The sequence below is a fragment of the Hyperolius riggenbachi genome, chromosome 5 (genome assembly GCF_040937935.1).
Source record: "Hyperolius riggenbachi isolate aHypRig1 chromosome 5, aHypRig1.pri, whole genome shotgun sequence".
Lineage (NCBI taxonomy): Eukaryota > Metazoa > Chordata > Amphibia > Anura > Hyperoliidae > Hyperolius > Hyperolius riggenbachi.
Genome location: NC_090650.1, coordinates 398966452 through 398982653, shown reverse-complemented (window position 1 = coordinate 398982653; position 16202 = coordinate 398966452). Strand labels below are relative to the sequence as shown.

Genomic DNA, 16202 nt, shown 5'->3' with positions numbered 1-16202 from the left:
GTAGTGAAAAAAAACAAAACTTTATGCTGGATTCACAGTGGTCAGTTGCATAAATGTGTGTGAACTGCCAGGGGAGTAACTGTAAATCGTAGGGCCCCCCAGCAAAACTCTGATGGGGTCCCCAATGTTTACACCCTTTTTCCTGCCTATGCTAGGTGGCCCTCACAACCTGGGGGCCCTTCATTCAAGGGTTATAAAACAAGTGTGACCATCAGAATATTCACACCCATAACAAGTGTAGCCACAAAAACACCTGATTGGAAGGATGGACCCCTTTATTGGAGGAAGGGAAGATTAGTACAGGCCCCCCAAAGCTGTGGGCCCCCCTGCAGTTGCAGGGACTACTGCCCTCTGTGTACTGCAATGGAGACTGGACATAGACATTTATACAAAGCCTGCTTGCAGCGAGTTAGAATAACGCGATCAGTTAAAACGCAGAACTGTGAACAGCCCCATAGAACTGTTTAGACAGTGAGTTGACAATCAGCATTATTCTGCAACGCAACTGATAACTGTGAACAGGGCCTTAAAGGGGCAGTATGGCGAAAATGATGCTATCCCATTATCTCTAGCATCAACTGTGTAAAAGGGAAAGCATACATTTCTCCATAAAGCTTGTGTGAAAAAAATAGCTCCTAACGCCATTGTTTAGATGGTAGACAGTTGATCTGCTGTCAGTAGCTCGGCAGTTACTGATGGGATAGTGACAGGCTGTTCCTCAGACTGATGTAGTCTACTGTTTACAGTTACATAGTTATTTTGGTTGAAAAAAGACATACGTCCATCGAGTTCAACCAGTACAAAGTACAACTCCAGCCTGCTCCCTCACATATCCCTGTTGATCCAGAGGAAGGCGAAACACCCTTACAAGGCATGGTCCACTTAGCCCCAAAAGGGAAAAAACACTCCTTCCCGACTCCAGATGGCAATCAGATAAAATCCCTGGATCAACATCATTCGGCATTGCCTAGTAATTGTAGCCATGGATGTCTATTGTAGCCATGGATGTCTTAGTAATATGTTTACGGATAAATACAGCTCATTCCATCATTTTAAACAATTATTTTTATGTACAAAAAAAGAATACAAGCCTTAAACCGACCTTCTAGTGCTGAACATGGCGGTCACTACGAGTTGTCACATCCACTGCGTCGTCTCTGCGCCCCAAACCCAGCAACCTGAAACAGGACAAGACGGTCAACTTTCAATTACACCCCAGTATGAACTTAATTTTATGACTAAATTTGATTTATATAGGCCCGCAACTTCCGTGGCGCAGCACAACAGAATACAAGGTATAACAATGCAATTAAAAATACAAGACAATGGTGGAATACAACTGATGCAGCGAACAAATGAACTACAGATCTTTACATAGGGGTGGAAGATATTACAAACAGTAAAAACACCGCTTCACTCACTTGCACCGTTTCTGGGTGCTGGATTCAAATAGCAGGCACAATAAGAAAGAAAGATATCAGCACTCTCTGACGGGTGGCATCCAATTGCTTTTATTAAGCAGACACAAGACAGAGGTAAAAGGCTGACATGTTTCCGACCAAGGACACCTTGGCCCGAAACATGTCAGCCTTTTACCTCTGTCTTGTGTCTGCTAAATAAAAGCGCTTGGATGCCATCCGCCAGAGAGTGCGGATATCTTTCTTTCCTATGGTGGAAGATATTACACAGCACTGAGAGACAAATGGGAAAAATAGCACTGGCCAATCGGGCTTACATTCTAAAGGGTTAAGAAACAGGACAGTAAGGGAGGGGAAGCAGTGTATGGGATGGTAAAATGGCGGTCAGTGGCCATAGTGTCCTAAGTGAGAGAGTATGCCTGCTTGTAGAGGTGAGTTTTTATGTTTCTTATGTTTTTTTATGTTTATGAAAAGGGTAAGTGGGGGTGAGTGGCAGATATGTCGAGAGAGGGAGTTCCAGAGGAGGGGAGAGGATCGAGAGAAATCTTGTAAGCGGGAATGAGGAAAGGTGACCAGAGAGGAAGACCGGAAAATATTGTTAGTAGTGGAGATTGCATGTAGGATGGTATCTAGAAATAAGTTTAAATAAATAAAATGTATTTAAAGTTATATAAAAAGGAGCTACGGTAGGCTGTAAAGTGCTTTGTAGGTGAGTGTCAGTCAATAACATGCATAAAATATACAGAGCACAGAACACACACAGATACACAGAATTCCTACATACAGATAGATATGTTACACTGAATTGTGCAATATGCAGAGCAGAGTTCCACCATACAGAGAGATATGTTACACTGTATTGTGCAATATGCAGAGCGGAGTTCTACCATACAGACAGATATGTTACACTGTATTGTGCAATATGCAGAGCGGAGTTCTACCATACAGACAGATATGTTACACCATATTGTGCAATATGCAGAGCAGAGTTCCACCATACAGACAGATATGTTACACTGTATTGTGCAATATGCAGAGCGGAGTTCCTCCATACAGATAGATATGTTACACCGTATTGTGCAATATGCAGAGCGGAGTTCCCCCATACAGATAGATATGTTACATCATATTGTGCAATATGCAGAGCAGAGTTCCCCCATACAGATAGATATGTTACATCATATTGTGCAATATGCAGAGCAGAGTTCCCCCATACAGATAGATATGTTACACTGTATTGTGCAATATGCAGAGCAGCGTTCCCCCATACAGATAGATATGTTTCATCATATTGTGCAATATGCAGAGTGGAGTTCGCCCATACAGACAGATATGTTACACCGTATTGTGCATTATGCAGAGTGGAGTTCCCCCATACAGATAGAAATGTTACACCGTATTGGGCAATATGCAGAGCAGAGTTCCCCCATACAGATAAATGTTACACCGTATTGTGCAATATGCAGAGCGGAGTTCTCCCATACAGATAAATGTTACACCGTATTGTGCATTATGCAGAGCGGAGTTCCCCCATACAGACAGATAGACAGATATGTTACACCGTATTGTGCAATATGCAGAGCAGAGTTCCTCCATGCAGATCTGTTACATCATATTGTGCAATATGCAGTGCAGAGTTCCCCCATACAGATAAATGTTACACCGTATTGTGCATTATGCAGAGCGGAGTTCCCCCATACAAACAGATATGTTACACCGTATTGTGCATTATGCAGAGCGGAGTTCCCCCATACAGATAAATGTTACACCGTATTGTGCAATATGCAGAGCAGAGTTCCCCCATACAGACAGATATGTTACACCGTATTGTGCAATATGCAGAGCAGAGTTCCCCCATACAGATAGATATGTTACACCGTATTGTGCAATATGCAGAGCAGAGTTCCCCCATACAGATGGATCTGTTACACCGTATTGTGCAATATGCAGAGCGAGTTCCCCAATACAGACAGATATGTTACACCGTATTGTGCAATATGCAGAGCAGAGTTCCCCCATACAGACAGATATGTTACACCGTATTGTGCAATATGCAGAGCAGAGTTCCCCATACAGATAGATATGTTACACCGTATTGTGCAATATGCAGAGCGGAGTTCCCCCTTATAGATAGATATGTTACCCCGTATTGTGCAATGTGCAGAGCGGAGTTCCCCCTTACAGATAGATATGTTACACTGTATTGTGCAATATGCAGAGCAGAGTTCCCCCTTACAGATAGATATGTTACACCGTATTGTGCAATATGCAGAGCAGAGTTCCCCCATACAGATAGATATGTTACATCATATTGTGCAATATGCAGAGCAGAGTTCCCCCATACAGATAGATCTGTTACACCGTATTGTGCAATATGCAGAGCAGAGTTCCCCCATACATATAGAAATGTTACACCGTATTGTGCAATATGCAGAGCGGAGTTCCCCCTTATAGATAGATATGTTACACCGTATTGTGCAATATGCAGAGCGGAGTTCCCCCTTACAGATAGATATGTTACACCGTATTGTGCAATATGCAGAGCGGAGTTCCCCCTTACAGATAGATATGTTACACCGCATTGTGCAATATGCAGAGCGGAGTTCTCCCATACAGATAGAAATGTTACACCGTATTGTGCAATATGCAGAGCGGAGTTCCCCCTTACAGATAGATATGTTACACCGTATCACCATATGTTACACGGGCAGCACAATGACGTAGTGGTTAGCTCTCTCGCCTTGCAGCGCTGGGTCCCTGGTTCGAATCCCAGCCAGGGCACTATATGCAAAGAGTTTGTATGTTCTCTCCGTGTCTGTGTGGGTTTCCTCCGGGCACTCTGGTTTCCTCCCACATTCCAAAAACATACGGATAAGTTAATTGGCTCCCCCTAAAATTGGCCCTAGACTACAGTACTTACACTACATAATATAGACATATGGCAATGGTAGGGATTAGATTGTGAGCTCCTTTGAGGGACAGTTAGTGACAAGATATATATATATACATTGTACAGCGCTGCGTAATATGTCGGCGCTATATAAATACTAAATAATAATAATAATTGTGCAGTTTGCAGAGCAGAGTTCCCCCATACATATAGATGTTGTATCGTATTGTGCAATATGCAGAGCGGAGTTCCCCCATACATATAGATGTTATATCGTATTGTGCAATATGCAGAGCAGAGTTCCCCCATACATATAGATGTTGTATCGTATTGTGCAATATGCAGAGCGGAGTTCCCCCATACATATAGATGTTATATCGTATTGTGCAATATGCAGAGCGGAGTTCCCCCATACATATAGATGTTATATCGTATTGTGTTCCCCCATACATATAGATGTTATATCGTATTGTGCAATATGCAGAGCAGAGTTCCCCCATACATATAGATGTTATATCTGTGTTTTGTACTTCTTGGACAGCACACCTATCTTGCTTCAACGGCTGTGCCAGGTCTAGCCTGTATGGCTGATTCAGACTTAATGCAAACAAAAAAGTGAAGATGACCAGCACTTGCCAATTCTTAAAAAGCAGGGTATTTATTCACAAAAAAAGTGAACAAAAAATAGCCATGACATCTGGACTCCCAGAATGTAACTATAGCTCTTGAGAGTAGATATAGCTCTTAGCTGTAAATAGTAGCATGAGGACTTCCTCCAGAATAGGTTACGCCTCCATTGCAGCCCAATTCCAATCACAAAGGACTGTCGCCGTTTCGAACGGATAAACCGCTCTTTGTCAAGTGAAAGCATGTCACTAATGCCTGCCTAAACTCTATTTATACCCCTCCCCCCTAAGCTATAGCCAATCGCTACAGAGGTGGACCTGATGGGGAACTGGAAGCAAACTCCAAAGCATCCAATCACATACCTGGATAGGCAAATTTGAAAAGCCGTTAACTGGGAGTGTAAAAAACGTCATGCCTACCAATCACGATTCAAAACGTCATCTTCATGCGTAAAAACGGTCGCATTGGACGCGTCAAAAAATGTTGCATAATAACCACGTAAGCCGCATTGGCATCATGCGTACAAATTTACGCATCACCTACATACATGTACGCATGGATAAAGTCAATGCCATCGAGGTAATAGGACCCATGTGTCTATTGGTATTTAATGAGAGCATAAGGCAAAGCAGAAGGGTGCATTCTTCTATGTGGCTACTCGATGGCATTGACTTTATCCATGCGTACATGTATGTAGGTGATGCGTAAATTTGTACGCATGATGCCAATGCGGCTTACGTGGTTATTATGCGACATTTTTTGACACGTCCAATGCGACCGTTTTTACGCATGAAGATGACGTTTTGAATCGTGATTGGTAGGCATGACGTTTTTTACACTCCCAGTTAACGGCTTTTCAAATTTGCCTATCCAGGTATGTGATTGGATGCTTTGGAGTTTGCTTCCAGTTCCCCATCAGGTCCACCTCTGTAGCGATTGGCTATAGCTTAGGGGGGAGGGGTATAAATAGAGTTTAGGCAGGCATTAGTGACATGCTTTCACTTGACAAAGAGCGGTTTATCCGTTCGAAACGGCGACAGTCCGTTGTGATTGGAATTGGGCTGCAATGGAGGCGTAACCTATTCTGGAGGAAGTCCTCATGCTACTATTTGCAGCTAAGAGCTATATCTACTCTCAAGAGCTATAGTTACATTCTGGGAGTCCAGATGTCATGGCTATTTTTTGTTCACTTTTTTTGTGAATAAATACCCTGCTTTTTAAGAATTGGCAAGTGCTGGTCATCTTCACTTTTTTATAGATGTTATATCGTATTGTGCAATATGCAGAGCAGAGTTCCTCCATACAGATAGATATGTTACACTGTATTGTGCAATATGCAGAGCAGAGTTCCCCCATACAGATAGATATGTTACACCGTATTGTGCAATATGCAGAGCGGAGTTCCCCCTTACAGATAGATATGTTACACAGTATTGTGCAACATGCAAAGCAGAGTTCCCCCATACAGATAGATATGTTACACCGTATTGTGCAATATGCAGAGCGGAGTTCCCCCATACAGATAAATATGTTACACCGCATTGTGCAATATGCAGAGCGGAGTTCTCCCATACAGACAGATATGTTGCACCGTATTGTGCCATATGCAGAGCGGAGTTCCCCCATACAGACAGATATGTTACACCGTATTGTGCAATATGCAGAGCAGAGTTCCCCCATACAGATAGATATGTTACACTGTATTGTGCACTATGCAGAGCGGAGTTCCCCCATACAGATGGATATGTTACTCTGTACTGTACAGTTTATACAGCAGAGTTTCCTCCATACACACAAGGCGGTATGATATACAGACAAAGCTGTCAGCTGCAGTGAAGATGGTTTTGCAGCGACATCCCAGAGGACAGTTTGGAGAGGATCTGAAAGTTTCTGATGAATGAGTGGGAGAAATAAATCATCTCAAGTATTCTGAAGAAGACGACATTCAGATATCTAATAAAATATTATGACTAATCATTAGCTGAAACTAAGTTTAATACAGCGGATCGCTCTATTCTGTAACTGACATTTCATACAGCTCACTGGAAACCTGTTATCAGGTTTGGGCAGCTGTATGAGTACTGATAGCCCACGCAAGAAACACACATGTACACATGGACCAATTTACATTACTGATCGATGAATGATACAATAAGAACATATAATGGGGAGGACTGGAGGGGGGCGAGACAGACCGACAGCCAGAGTGGTCCCCGTAATAGGCGACCAATTGACATGCAGAAAGAAAGAACAAACCCAACCCTGCCTGGACTACAACAGTTGCTCTCTATGAGAAGGGCAAGGGACGCAGCCTTCCACCAAGGGTGGATCAACAATCGAAACAAGCATAATACAGAGGCGACAAAGTATCTCAAATAATGAAATACGCTTAGAAAAGAGGTAACGGTGGACGTACCTTATAAATGTAAGTCACACAAATATGAATCATTCTTTTATACTTGCATTCAAAAAAAGAACAAGATATACTCAATAAAATAAAAAAATCCGACAAAAACACTTTAGGTAAGTAAATTTAATAGAATGTTTAGCCTAAAGTGTTTTTGTCGTCTATGAGGTAAGCCACCTCGAATCTTTTTATTTTATTGATTTTAAAGAGACTCTGTAACTTTAAAAAGATCCCCTGGGGGGTACTCACCTCGGGTGGGGGAAGCCTCCGGATCCTAATGAGCAGGGGCGTCTCACCCACCAGGCAAGTATAGGCGGTTGCCTGAGGCGCCATGAGGTGGTGAGGCGCCATGAGGTGGTGAGGCGCATTCCCCCGCCGCTGCTACTGTGACCATGTTTTGTTTTTTTTCTTAATATTATATTACCTCCTGACTCAGTCCCCGGTGCTCGGCACGCTACCATGTGCTCAGCAGTGCCTCCACCTCCATTTCTCCCCAGCCAATAGAGCAATCAATACTGCTCTTTTCTGCCAGGCTCCTTCTTTAAAGCCGTGCCCCTTCTTCTCAGTAGCCACACAGGTAAAGTGTTTACCTCGTGTGGCCCAGCCTTTAACTCCGCCCCACGCCAGTCAAACCAGGAGCCAGCGGCCAGGCAGCTTATGCCCCCGACAGTCTGACCCCCCACCTGTGTCACTGGCTGCACACAGACACTGGAGCGAGACAGCCAGGGGACAGATGCAGTCACAGAGAGAAGAATGTGATGTGTCCGTGTTGGAGCCCCGCCCCCGCACAAGACTGCAACACAGCCCGGGAGAAGGGACGTTTCTGCTCCAGAGTAGTGATGGGAATTCCGGCTCTTTTCAGAGAATCGGCTCTTCTGAATCGGCTCCCATTAAAGAGCCGGCTCTTACGGCTCTGAATCGGCTCTTCATTAAATATCACTAAACACCACTCAGAATCAGAGTAAAAGCCCCGCCCCGTCTCCATGACAATTCCAGACTGCTTCTCTGACTGTGGCAATCCCTCCTGCTACTGCTCTGCTCCGCCCCATACACTCCTACAAGCTGCAAGAGGAGGACTACATCTCCCAACATGCCTCAGCGCCCTTTATTGCAGAGCAAAGCAGAGCTCTGTGGGGCGGCTGAGGCATCGGTTCTTTCAAAACTGAGAACCGGCTCTTGTTGTTCGCAACAAAGCGACCCATCACTACTCCAGAGATGATAAGCTGCATGCACAGGCAGAAGAGAAGGTATGCAGGCAGGCTGCTAAGAACACTTCCTGTCCTGTGTGCAGACTCCCAGTACTGTTATAACTGCTAGAATGTGCCCTGCTCTTTTGATAATAGAGTTTTCTTTGAAAGCTGGTTAGGCTGTAGGCTGGTAAAGCTGTAAACCTGTGCTTTAGTGCTGTGCTGTCTCTCCCTCTCCCCTCTCTGTTCCTCTGCCCCCTCTTCCATCTTATGCTGTCTCTACCCCTCTCTGTTCCTCTGCACTCTCTTCCATCGTATGCTGTCTCTCCCTCTCCCCTCTGTTTCTCTGCACCCTCTTCCATCTTATGCTGTCTATCCCTCCCCCTCTATGTTCCTCTACCCCCCTCTTACATCTTATGCTGCCTCTCCCTCTCTACTCTTTCCCTCTGCTCGGATTACATGTATTTTCTGGTGAAACGCTTCCACATTACGATTATTTTCTGACAACGCTGCCCCATTACGATTATTTTCTGGTGAAACGCTGCTGCCCTATGATTAATTTCTGGTGAAATGCTGCTGCAATAAGTGTATTTTCTGGTGAAACGCTGCCACCTTACGAATATTTTCTGGGGAACTGCTGCTGCAATAAGTGTATTTTATGGTGAAACACTGCCACATTACGATTATTTTCTGGTGAATTACGATTCTGAATTACGATAATTACTATTATTTTCTGATGAAACACTGCCGCATTATGATTATTTTCTGGTGAAACGATGCTTCATTATGATTATTTTCCTGGGGGGAGGGGCTTGGGGGGGCGCCACAGGTTTTCTCGCCTGGAGTGACAAAATGACTAGAGGCACCCCTGCTAATGAGGCTTCCCACGCCGTCCTCTGTCCCACGGGGGTCTCGCTGCAGCCCTCTGAACAGCCGGCGACAGGCCCGACTGTAATTTCAATATTTACCTTTGCTGGCTCCAGCGGGGGCGCTGTGGCTGCATTCGGCTCGGAAATAGACGGAAATATCTCCGTCGGGTCCGCTCTACTGCACAGGCGCCGGAGACTTGCGCCTGCGCAGTAGAGCGGACCCGACGGCGATCGGGTATTTCTGCCTACTTCGGAGCCGACAACCATCAGAGCGCCTGCGCAGGAGCCAGGAAGGTAAATATTACGTCACGGCTGTACGGAGGGCTGCAGCGAGACCCCCGAGGGACGCAGGACGGCGTGGGAAGCCTCATTAGGATCCGGAGGCTTCCCCCACCCGAGGTGAGTACCCCCCAGGGGACATTTTGCCGTTACAGTTCCTATTTTACATATATATATTGGGCGCCTCTACACCTCAACTGTACCGCACTCCCCCCCCCCCCCCCCCGTCCTCCTTGGAGGGGGGCTTTGCGCACCTGCTCAAGGAGCGCAAGTTTTTTTTTCAAAGAGAGCGACCGAATCCAGGGTCCTGGGTAACCTGAGTGGAGTCAGGTTTGAAATACTCCACGTGCTTGAAGTGGTCGGTTGCCCTCCTTGCAACCCACTTTTGTGAGTACCTTTCTATAGAAACAATTTCATATAACCCAAAACTCGTGACATACTGCACCATTTGGGCTCCCTTTTTGTCTTTGTTTTTTCTTTCTAGTAAGGTATACTCAAAATTGCTATGCGTTTCTCAGCACAACTACAGCTTTTTCAGGCACATACGAGCGCCGAGCTCTGATACTCATTTGATCAGATACTCTCTCATATGTGCCTGAAGAAGTGGCAGTCGTGCTGAGAAACGCGTAGCAATTTTGAGTATCCCTTGTTCTTTTTTTTTTTATTTAAAGTGGACTAAAACCCAGAACTTCCTTTCTGCTCTGAAAGATAAGCAACAGCATAATAACCTTTAAAGAACAACATTTCTTTGTTACAGCTTACAGAACTCTTACAATAACTCTTCAGTGTCTACTTCCTGCTTTCATGGGAGCACAGAATGAGTTAACCTCCTTTGTTTACATATTAGCAACTGCACACCGGCAGCACAGAGCTGACATAGCTGACTGCTCAAATAACACTTGTGATTATTTGCTGAAAAGGGAGAATTAGACAGACTGTTCTCTATAAACACACACAGGGTGGACAGGGTGGATTTCTCTGTGTTTTCCTTTTCACCTGTGCAAGAGTTTAGGTCCATTTTAAGACATTTAAGCATAAAAAAAATCATTCATATTTGTGTGAAGGATTACATTAAAGGGATACTGTAGGGGGGTCGGGGGAAAATGAGCTGAACTTACCCAGGGCTTCTAATGGTCCCCCGCAGACATCATGTGTTGGCGCAGCCACTCACCGATGCTCCGGCCCCGCCTCCAGTTCACTTCTGGAATTTCTGACTTTAAAGTCAGAAAACCACTGCGCCTGCACGCCCGTGTCCTCACTCCCGCTAATGTGACCAGGAGTGCACTGCGCAGACACAGACCATACTGGGCCTGCGCCGTGCGCTTTTGATGACATCAGCGGGATCGAGGACACGGCAACGCAGGCGCAGTGGTTTTCAGACTTTAAAGTCTGAAATTCCAGAAGTGAACTGGAGGCGGGGCCGGAGCATCGGTGAGTGGCTGCGCCAACACAGGATGTCTGCGGGGGACCGTTAGAAGCCCCGGGTAAGTTCAACTCATTTTCCCCCGACCCCCCTACAGTATCCCTTTAAGGCCATGTTCACAGTGGCCAGTTGCATTGCAGAATAATTCAGCATTACAATTCACTGCCCATACACTTCTATGGGCCTGTTCACAGCACTGTGTTGTAACTGATTGTGTTATTCTAACTCGCTGCATGCAGGCTTTGTATTAAAGTCTATGTCCAGTCCCCACTGCAGTTCACACCCATTATAATGTGTGAATTATGCAACTGACCACTGTGAACTTAGCCTGAGGCTTGGAACCCACTACAAATCGCTAGCATTTTTAATTTGCGTTGTATAAGCAATTTCGTGAGCATTTTCCGGCAATTTTGGCAGTCATTTTAAAAAGGCAAAAAGTCTGGCTTTTTGCCAGCAATTGTAATAGCGATTTTAATTCTGATTGGTCCTTTCAATTTATTTTATGTTTTTTTACAGTTTGCAGTAATTCGGAATCACACACACACACAAGCGATTTGCCAGCGCTTCAATACTTTACATTGAAGCGCAAACGCTCCCAAAATGCTGCATGTTCTGCGATTGTGATTTTTCTAACAGCAATCGCTACTGTGGAATTTGTTACATTTATTTACATTGGCAGAGTGTTTAGGGAAATCGCCAGCGATTTAAAGCGCTCCTTAAACGCTCCAAAAAGCGCCCTAGTGAGTTCCAGGCCTGACTGTTGATCACAAGTGAATTCCTCAGCAGACAGATCAGGAATAACCAATAAACAATCATTTTATTGGTCATTCAGCGATCATGCCTGGTGGTAAATAACAATTGGTTCTGCTTGTATTGCATTGTGTACATGTGCAGCTGACAGATCCATGCACACGGGAAGCTGCGGGAATTTGCTCAGAAGAAAGGATTGGTCAGAAGAGGTATTGTATATGTGTATGTATGTTGTTTTGCTGCTTCCATGCAGTTGACCACTGATCTGTAAATTGATTGGAACAATGGAATGGATTGCCAAAAGGGTTGCCTGTGGATTGGCTCACATGTACAAGACATTACGCTCGGTACACACGCCAGATGACAACTTCCTCAGGCGGCAGAGGTTTGGGGACAACACCAGGCAGAGACAGGAAGTGAAGAGAGTGCCTGGCCAACCTATACTATGGGTAACTGTACCTGGCTAACCTATACTGGGGGCAACATTACTTAGCTACCGATACTCGGGGCACCTATACCTGGCTACCTACCTATACTGAGGGTGTTTTTGGGGCTCACTGCAGCTATAACGTGTGGTGCAAATTTTTGGGTGCTGTGCGATCATTCCAATCCGGGGAGGGGGGTGGTTGTGCAATCTCACAAGCTTAAATCAAGGAAGCAAAAAATCTAGAAACAGCCTTGTCAGGTGACAGTGCATGTCCAACCAGCTGTGCAGCTAGCAGCGTGTGGAGCTGGTAATGGACACAAACAGAAAAGACAGAGAGAGGCATACTGCTGTAAGCTGCTTTGCTGGGTTAATGAATGAAAGAAGACTTAAGAGTTCAACTCTGTCTAAGATGGATTTGATTAAAGCGTAATCACTCCACACTGCATGTTAGACACAACACTTTTCTCTACTGAAATGCAGAAAAGCAAAATTGGGCCCAATTTTAGATCAGCTATCTTCTTCACCCTTTAAGGGCTGGTTCACACTTGAGCACTTATCAGCACTTTGATGATCGCCGGTGATCAGCAAAGTGATGTTGCTAATGGATCCCTATGGGATCATTCTCACTGTAGCGTTTGTGATTTGCACAAATTGCAAACGTGCTACACGCAGTGCTTTGGGGGCGATTGCATTGTGATTCTCGTTCTATTGAACGGGAATCAAAACGCAAATTGCTGCAAAAAAACACAACACAAAATTGCGATCGCAGTTTGCGTTTTGAGTGTGAACCGGCCCTAACAGCTCTGGAGACTGACTCTTGTAGTGGGGGTGGGGTAAACTGATTCTGCTTATACTATACTAAGGAAGGGAGGAGAAAGCACAGCTTGTGTTGTACTATGGAGAGGGGGAGTGAAGAGGAGCAGCATGTACTGTGCTATGGAGAGGGAGGAGCAGCATGTACTGTGCTATGGAGAGGGAGGAGCAGCATGTACAGTGCTATGGAGAGGGAGGAGCAGCATGTACTGTGCTATGGAGAGGGAGGAGCAGCATGTACTGTGCTATGGAGAGGGAAGAGCAGCATGTACTGTGCTATGGAGAGGGAGGAGCAGCATGTACAGTGCTATGGAGAGGGAAGAGCAGCATGTACTATGCTATGCAGAGGGAGGAGTGGCATGTACAGTGCTATGGAGAGGGAGGAGCAGCATGTACTGTGCTATGGAGAGGGAGGAGCAGCATGTACTGTGCTATGCAGAGGGAGGAGCAGCATGTACTGTGCTATGGAGAGACAGGAGCAGCATGTACTGTGCTATGCAGAGGGAGGAGCAGCATGTACTGTGCTATGGAGAGGGAGGAGCAGCATGTACAGTGCTATGGAGAGGGAAGAGCAGCATGTACTATGCTATGGAGAGGGAGGAGCAGTATGTACTGTGCTATGGAGAGGGAGGAGCAGCATGTACTGTGCTATGCAGAGGGAGGAGTGGCATGTACTGTGCTATGGAGAGGGAGGAGCAGTATGTACTGTGCTATGGAGAGCGAGGAGCAGTATGTACTGTGCTATGGAGAGGGAGGAGCAGTATGTACTGTGCTATGGAGAGGGAGGAGCAGTATGTACTGTGCTATGGAGAGCGAGGAGCAGTATGTACTATGCTATGGAGAGGGAGGAGCAGCATGTACTGTGCTATGGAGAGGGAGGAGAAGCATGTACTGTGCTATGGAGAGGGAAGAGCAGCATGTACTGTGCTATGGAGAGGGAGAAGCAGTATGTACTGTGCTATGGAGAGGGAGGAGCAGCATGTACTATGCTATGGAGAGGGAGGAGCAGCATGTACTGTTCTATGGAGAGGGAGAAGCAGCATGTACTGTGCTATGGAGAGGGAGGAGCAGCATGTCCTGTGCTATGGAGAGGGAGGAGCAGCATGTACTGTGCTATGGAGAGGGAGGAGCAGCATGTACTGTGTCATTGAGAGGGAAGAGCAGTATGTACTGTGCTATGGAGAGGGAGGAGCAGCATGTACTGTGCCATGGAGAGTGAGGAGCAGCATGTACTGTGCTATGGAGAGGGAGGAGCAGTATGTACTGTGCTATGGAGAGGGAGGAGCAGCATGTACTGTGCTATGGAGAGGGAGGAGCAGCATGTACTATGCTATGGAGAGGGAGGAGCAGCATGTACTGTGCTATGGAGAGGGAGGAGCACTATGTACTGTGCTATGGAGAGGGAGGAGCAGCATGTACTGTGCTATGGAGAGGGAGGAGCAGCATGTCCTGTGCTATGGAGAGGGAAGAGCAGCATGTATTGTGCTATGGAGAGGGAGGAGCAGCATGTCCTGTGCTATGGAGAGGGAAGAGCAGCATGTACTGTGCTATGGAGAGGGAGGAGCAGCATGTACTGTGCTATGGAGAGGGAGGAGCAGCATGTCCTGTGCTATGGAGAGGGAAGAGCAGCATGCATTGTGCTATGGAGAGGGAGGAGCAGCATGTCCTGTGCTATATAGAGGGAAGAGCAGCATGTACTGTGCTATGCAGAGGGAGGAGCAGCTTGTACTGTGCTATGGAGAGGGAGGAGCAGTATGTACTGTGCTATAGAGAGGGAGGAGCAGTATGTACTGTGCTATGGAGAGGGAGGAGCAGCATGTACTGTGCTATGGAGAGGGAGGACCAGCATGTACTGTGCTATGGAGGGGGAGGAGCAGCATGTACAGTGCTATGGAGAGGGAAGAGCAGCATGTACTATGCTATGGAGAGGGAGGAGCAGCATGTACTTTACCATGGAGAGAGAGCAGGAGCAGCACAAAATAGGGTGTATGCAAGATGGGTAGAGCAGAATGCAATACATTACACTCTACGCATTGTGCATAAGATTTTACACAAGTAATTCTGCTTTATGCAGTTTAGTGCCTACACACCAATGTATCATGGAGAGCAGCAGAAGAGTGGGGTAGCATGTACAGTACTGTATTATGAAGAGCAGCAACAAGTACTGTATTATGGAAGAGGATGTTGGAGAGGAGCAGCAACTGTACTATGTATTGTAGAGGGAGGAGGAGCAGCAGCATGTATTGTAAATTGGAGAGGGGGTAGCTGAGAGTTGCAGCATTCATTGTACTATGGAAAGGAGCAGCATAAACTGTACAATAGAGAGGGAGGAGGAGGAGCAGCATGTCCTGTACAATGTAGAGGGTAGTGGAGAGGAGCAGCATGTTCTGTACTATGGAAAGGGAGAATGAATAGCATGTACTGTGCTATGAAAGACAGGGCTAGGGGGAGCAGCGAGAACTGCATTCTGAGTAGGAGAGAACGGGCACATACTGCATGTACTCAGGGCCGTAGCAATAGGGGGTGCAGCGGTAGCGACCGCATCGGGGCCCTTGGGCCAGAGAGGCCCCGAAGGGCCCTGCCTCAACTACAGTATTAGTTCTCTATTGGTCCTGTGCTCATAATAATCACTTCTATATATACATTGAATAGTAGTAAACATTAACAAGCTCTTCCCCATCCCCTTCTTGCACCTCTGACACTGTAGTTGCCATTGGCAGGTTTTGGTGCGCCGTATCAATTGTTATGTATAAAGTGCCTGGGGGGCCCCATTGTAAAACTCGCATCGGGGCCCACAGCTCCTTAGCTACGCCACTGCATGTACTGTAGTATGGAGAGGGGAGGAGGGCGGGGTAACCTATCCCCAGTGATTGACCTGCACCCCTATCTTTATATCGGTACAGGTGTTTCAGTGAAGTCATTGTGGAAAGGCACATTCAGCTATCCTGGAAGGTAGGACATAGGCAGAGAGAGTTTATGTATTGAGCAGATACCTTGTGGATAACAGGGATAGAAAGAGACGCAGCCCAGTTAGGAAGTGATTGATTTCTAGCCGTAGAGCATCTAATATTGAGCTCTTTATTGTGACTGAAACATTCCAATTTATAGAGCT

At 46.0% G+C, this 16202-nt stretch overlaps 1 protein-coding gene across 3 annotated transcripts in view; it reads right to left on the bottom strand.

The window, feature by feature from the left end:
• The window catches only part of OXR1 (oxidation resistance 1), a 546053-nt gene that overhangs the window by 369757 nt on the left and 160094 nt on the right, over window positions 1–16202 (bottom strand). For all 3 annotated transcript variants that reach the window (XM_068237908.1, XM_068237907.1, XM_068237910.1), the window contains exon 2: window positions 1103–1178. In XM_068237908.1, the coding sequence (XP_068094009.1) occupies window positions 1103–1119 (17 nt within the window). In that variant the 5' untranslated portion in view covers window positions 1120–1178. The remainder of the gene's footprint in view (window positions 1–1102; window positions 1179–16202) is intronic.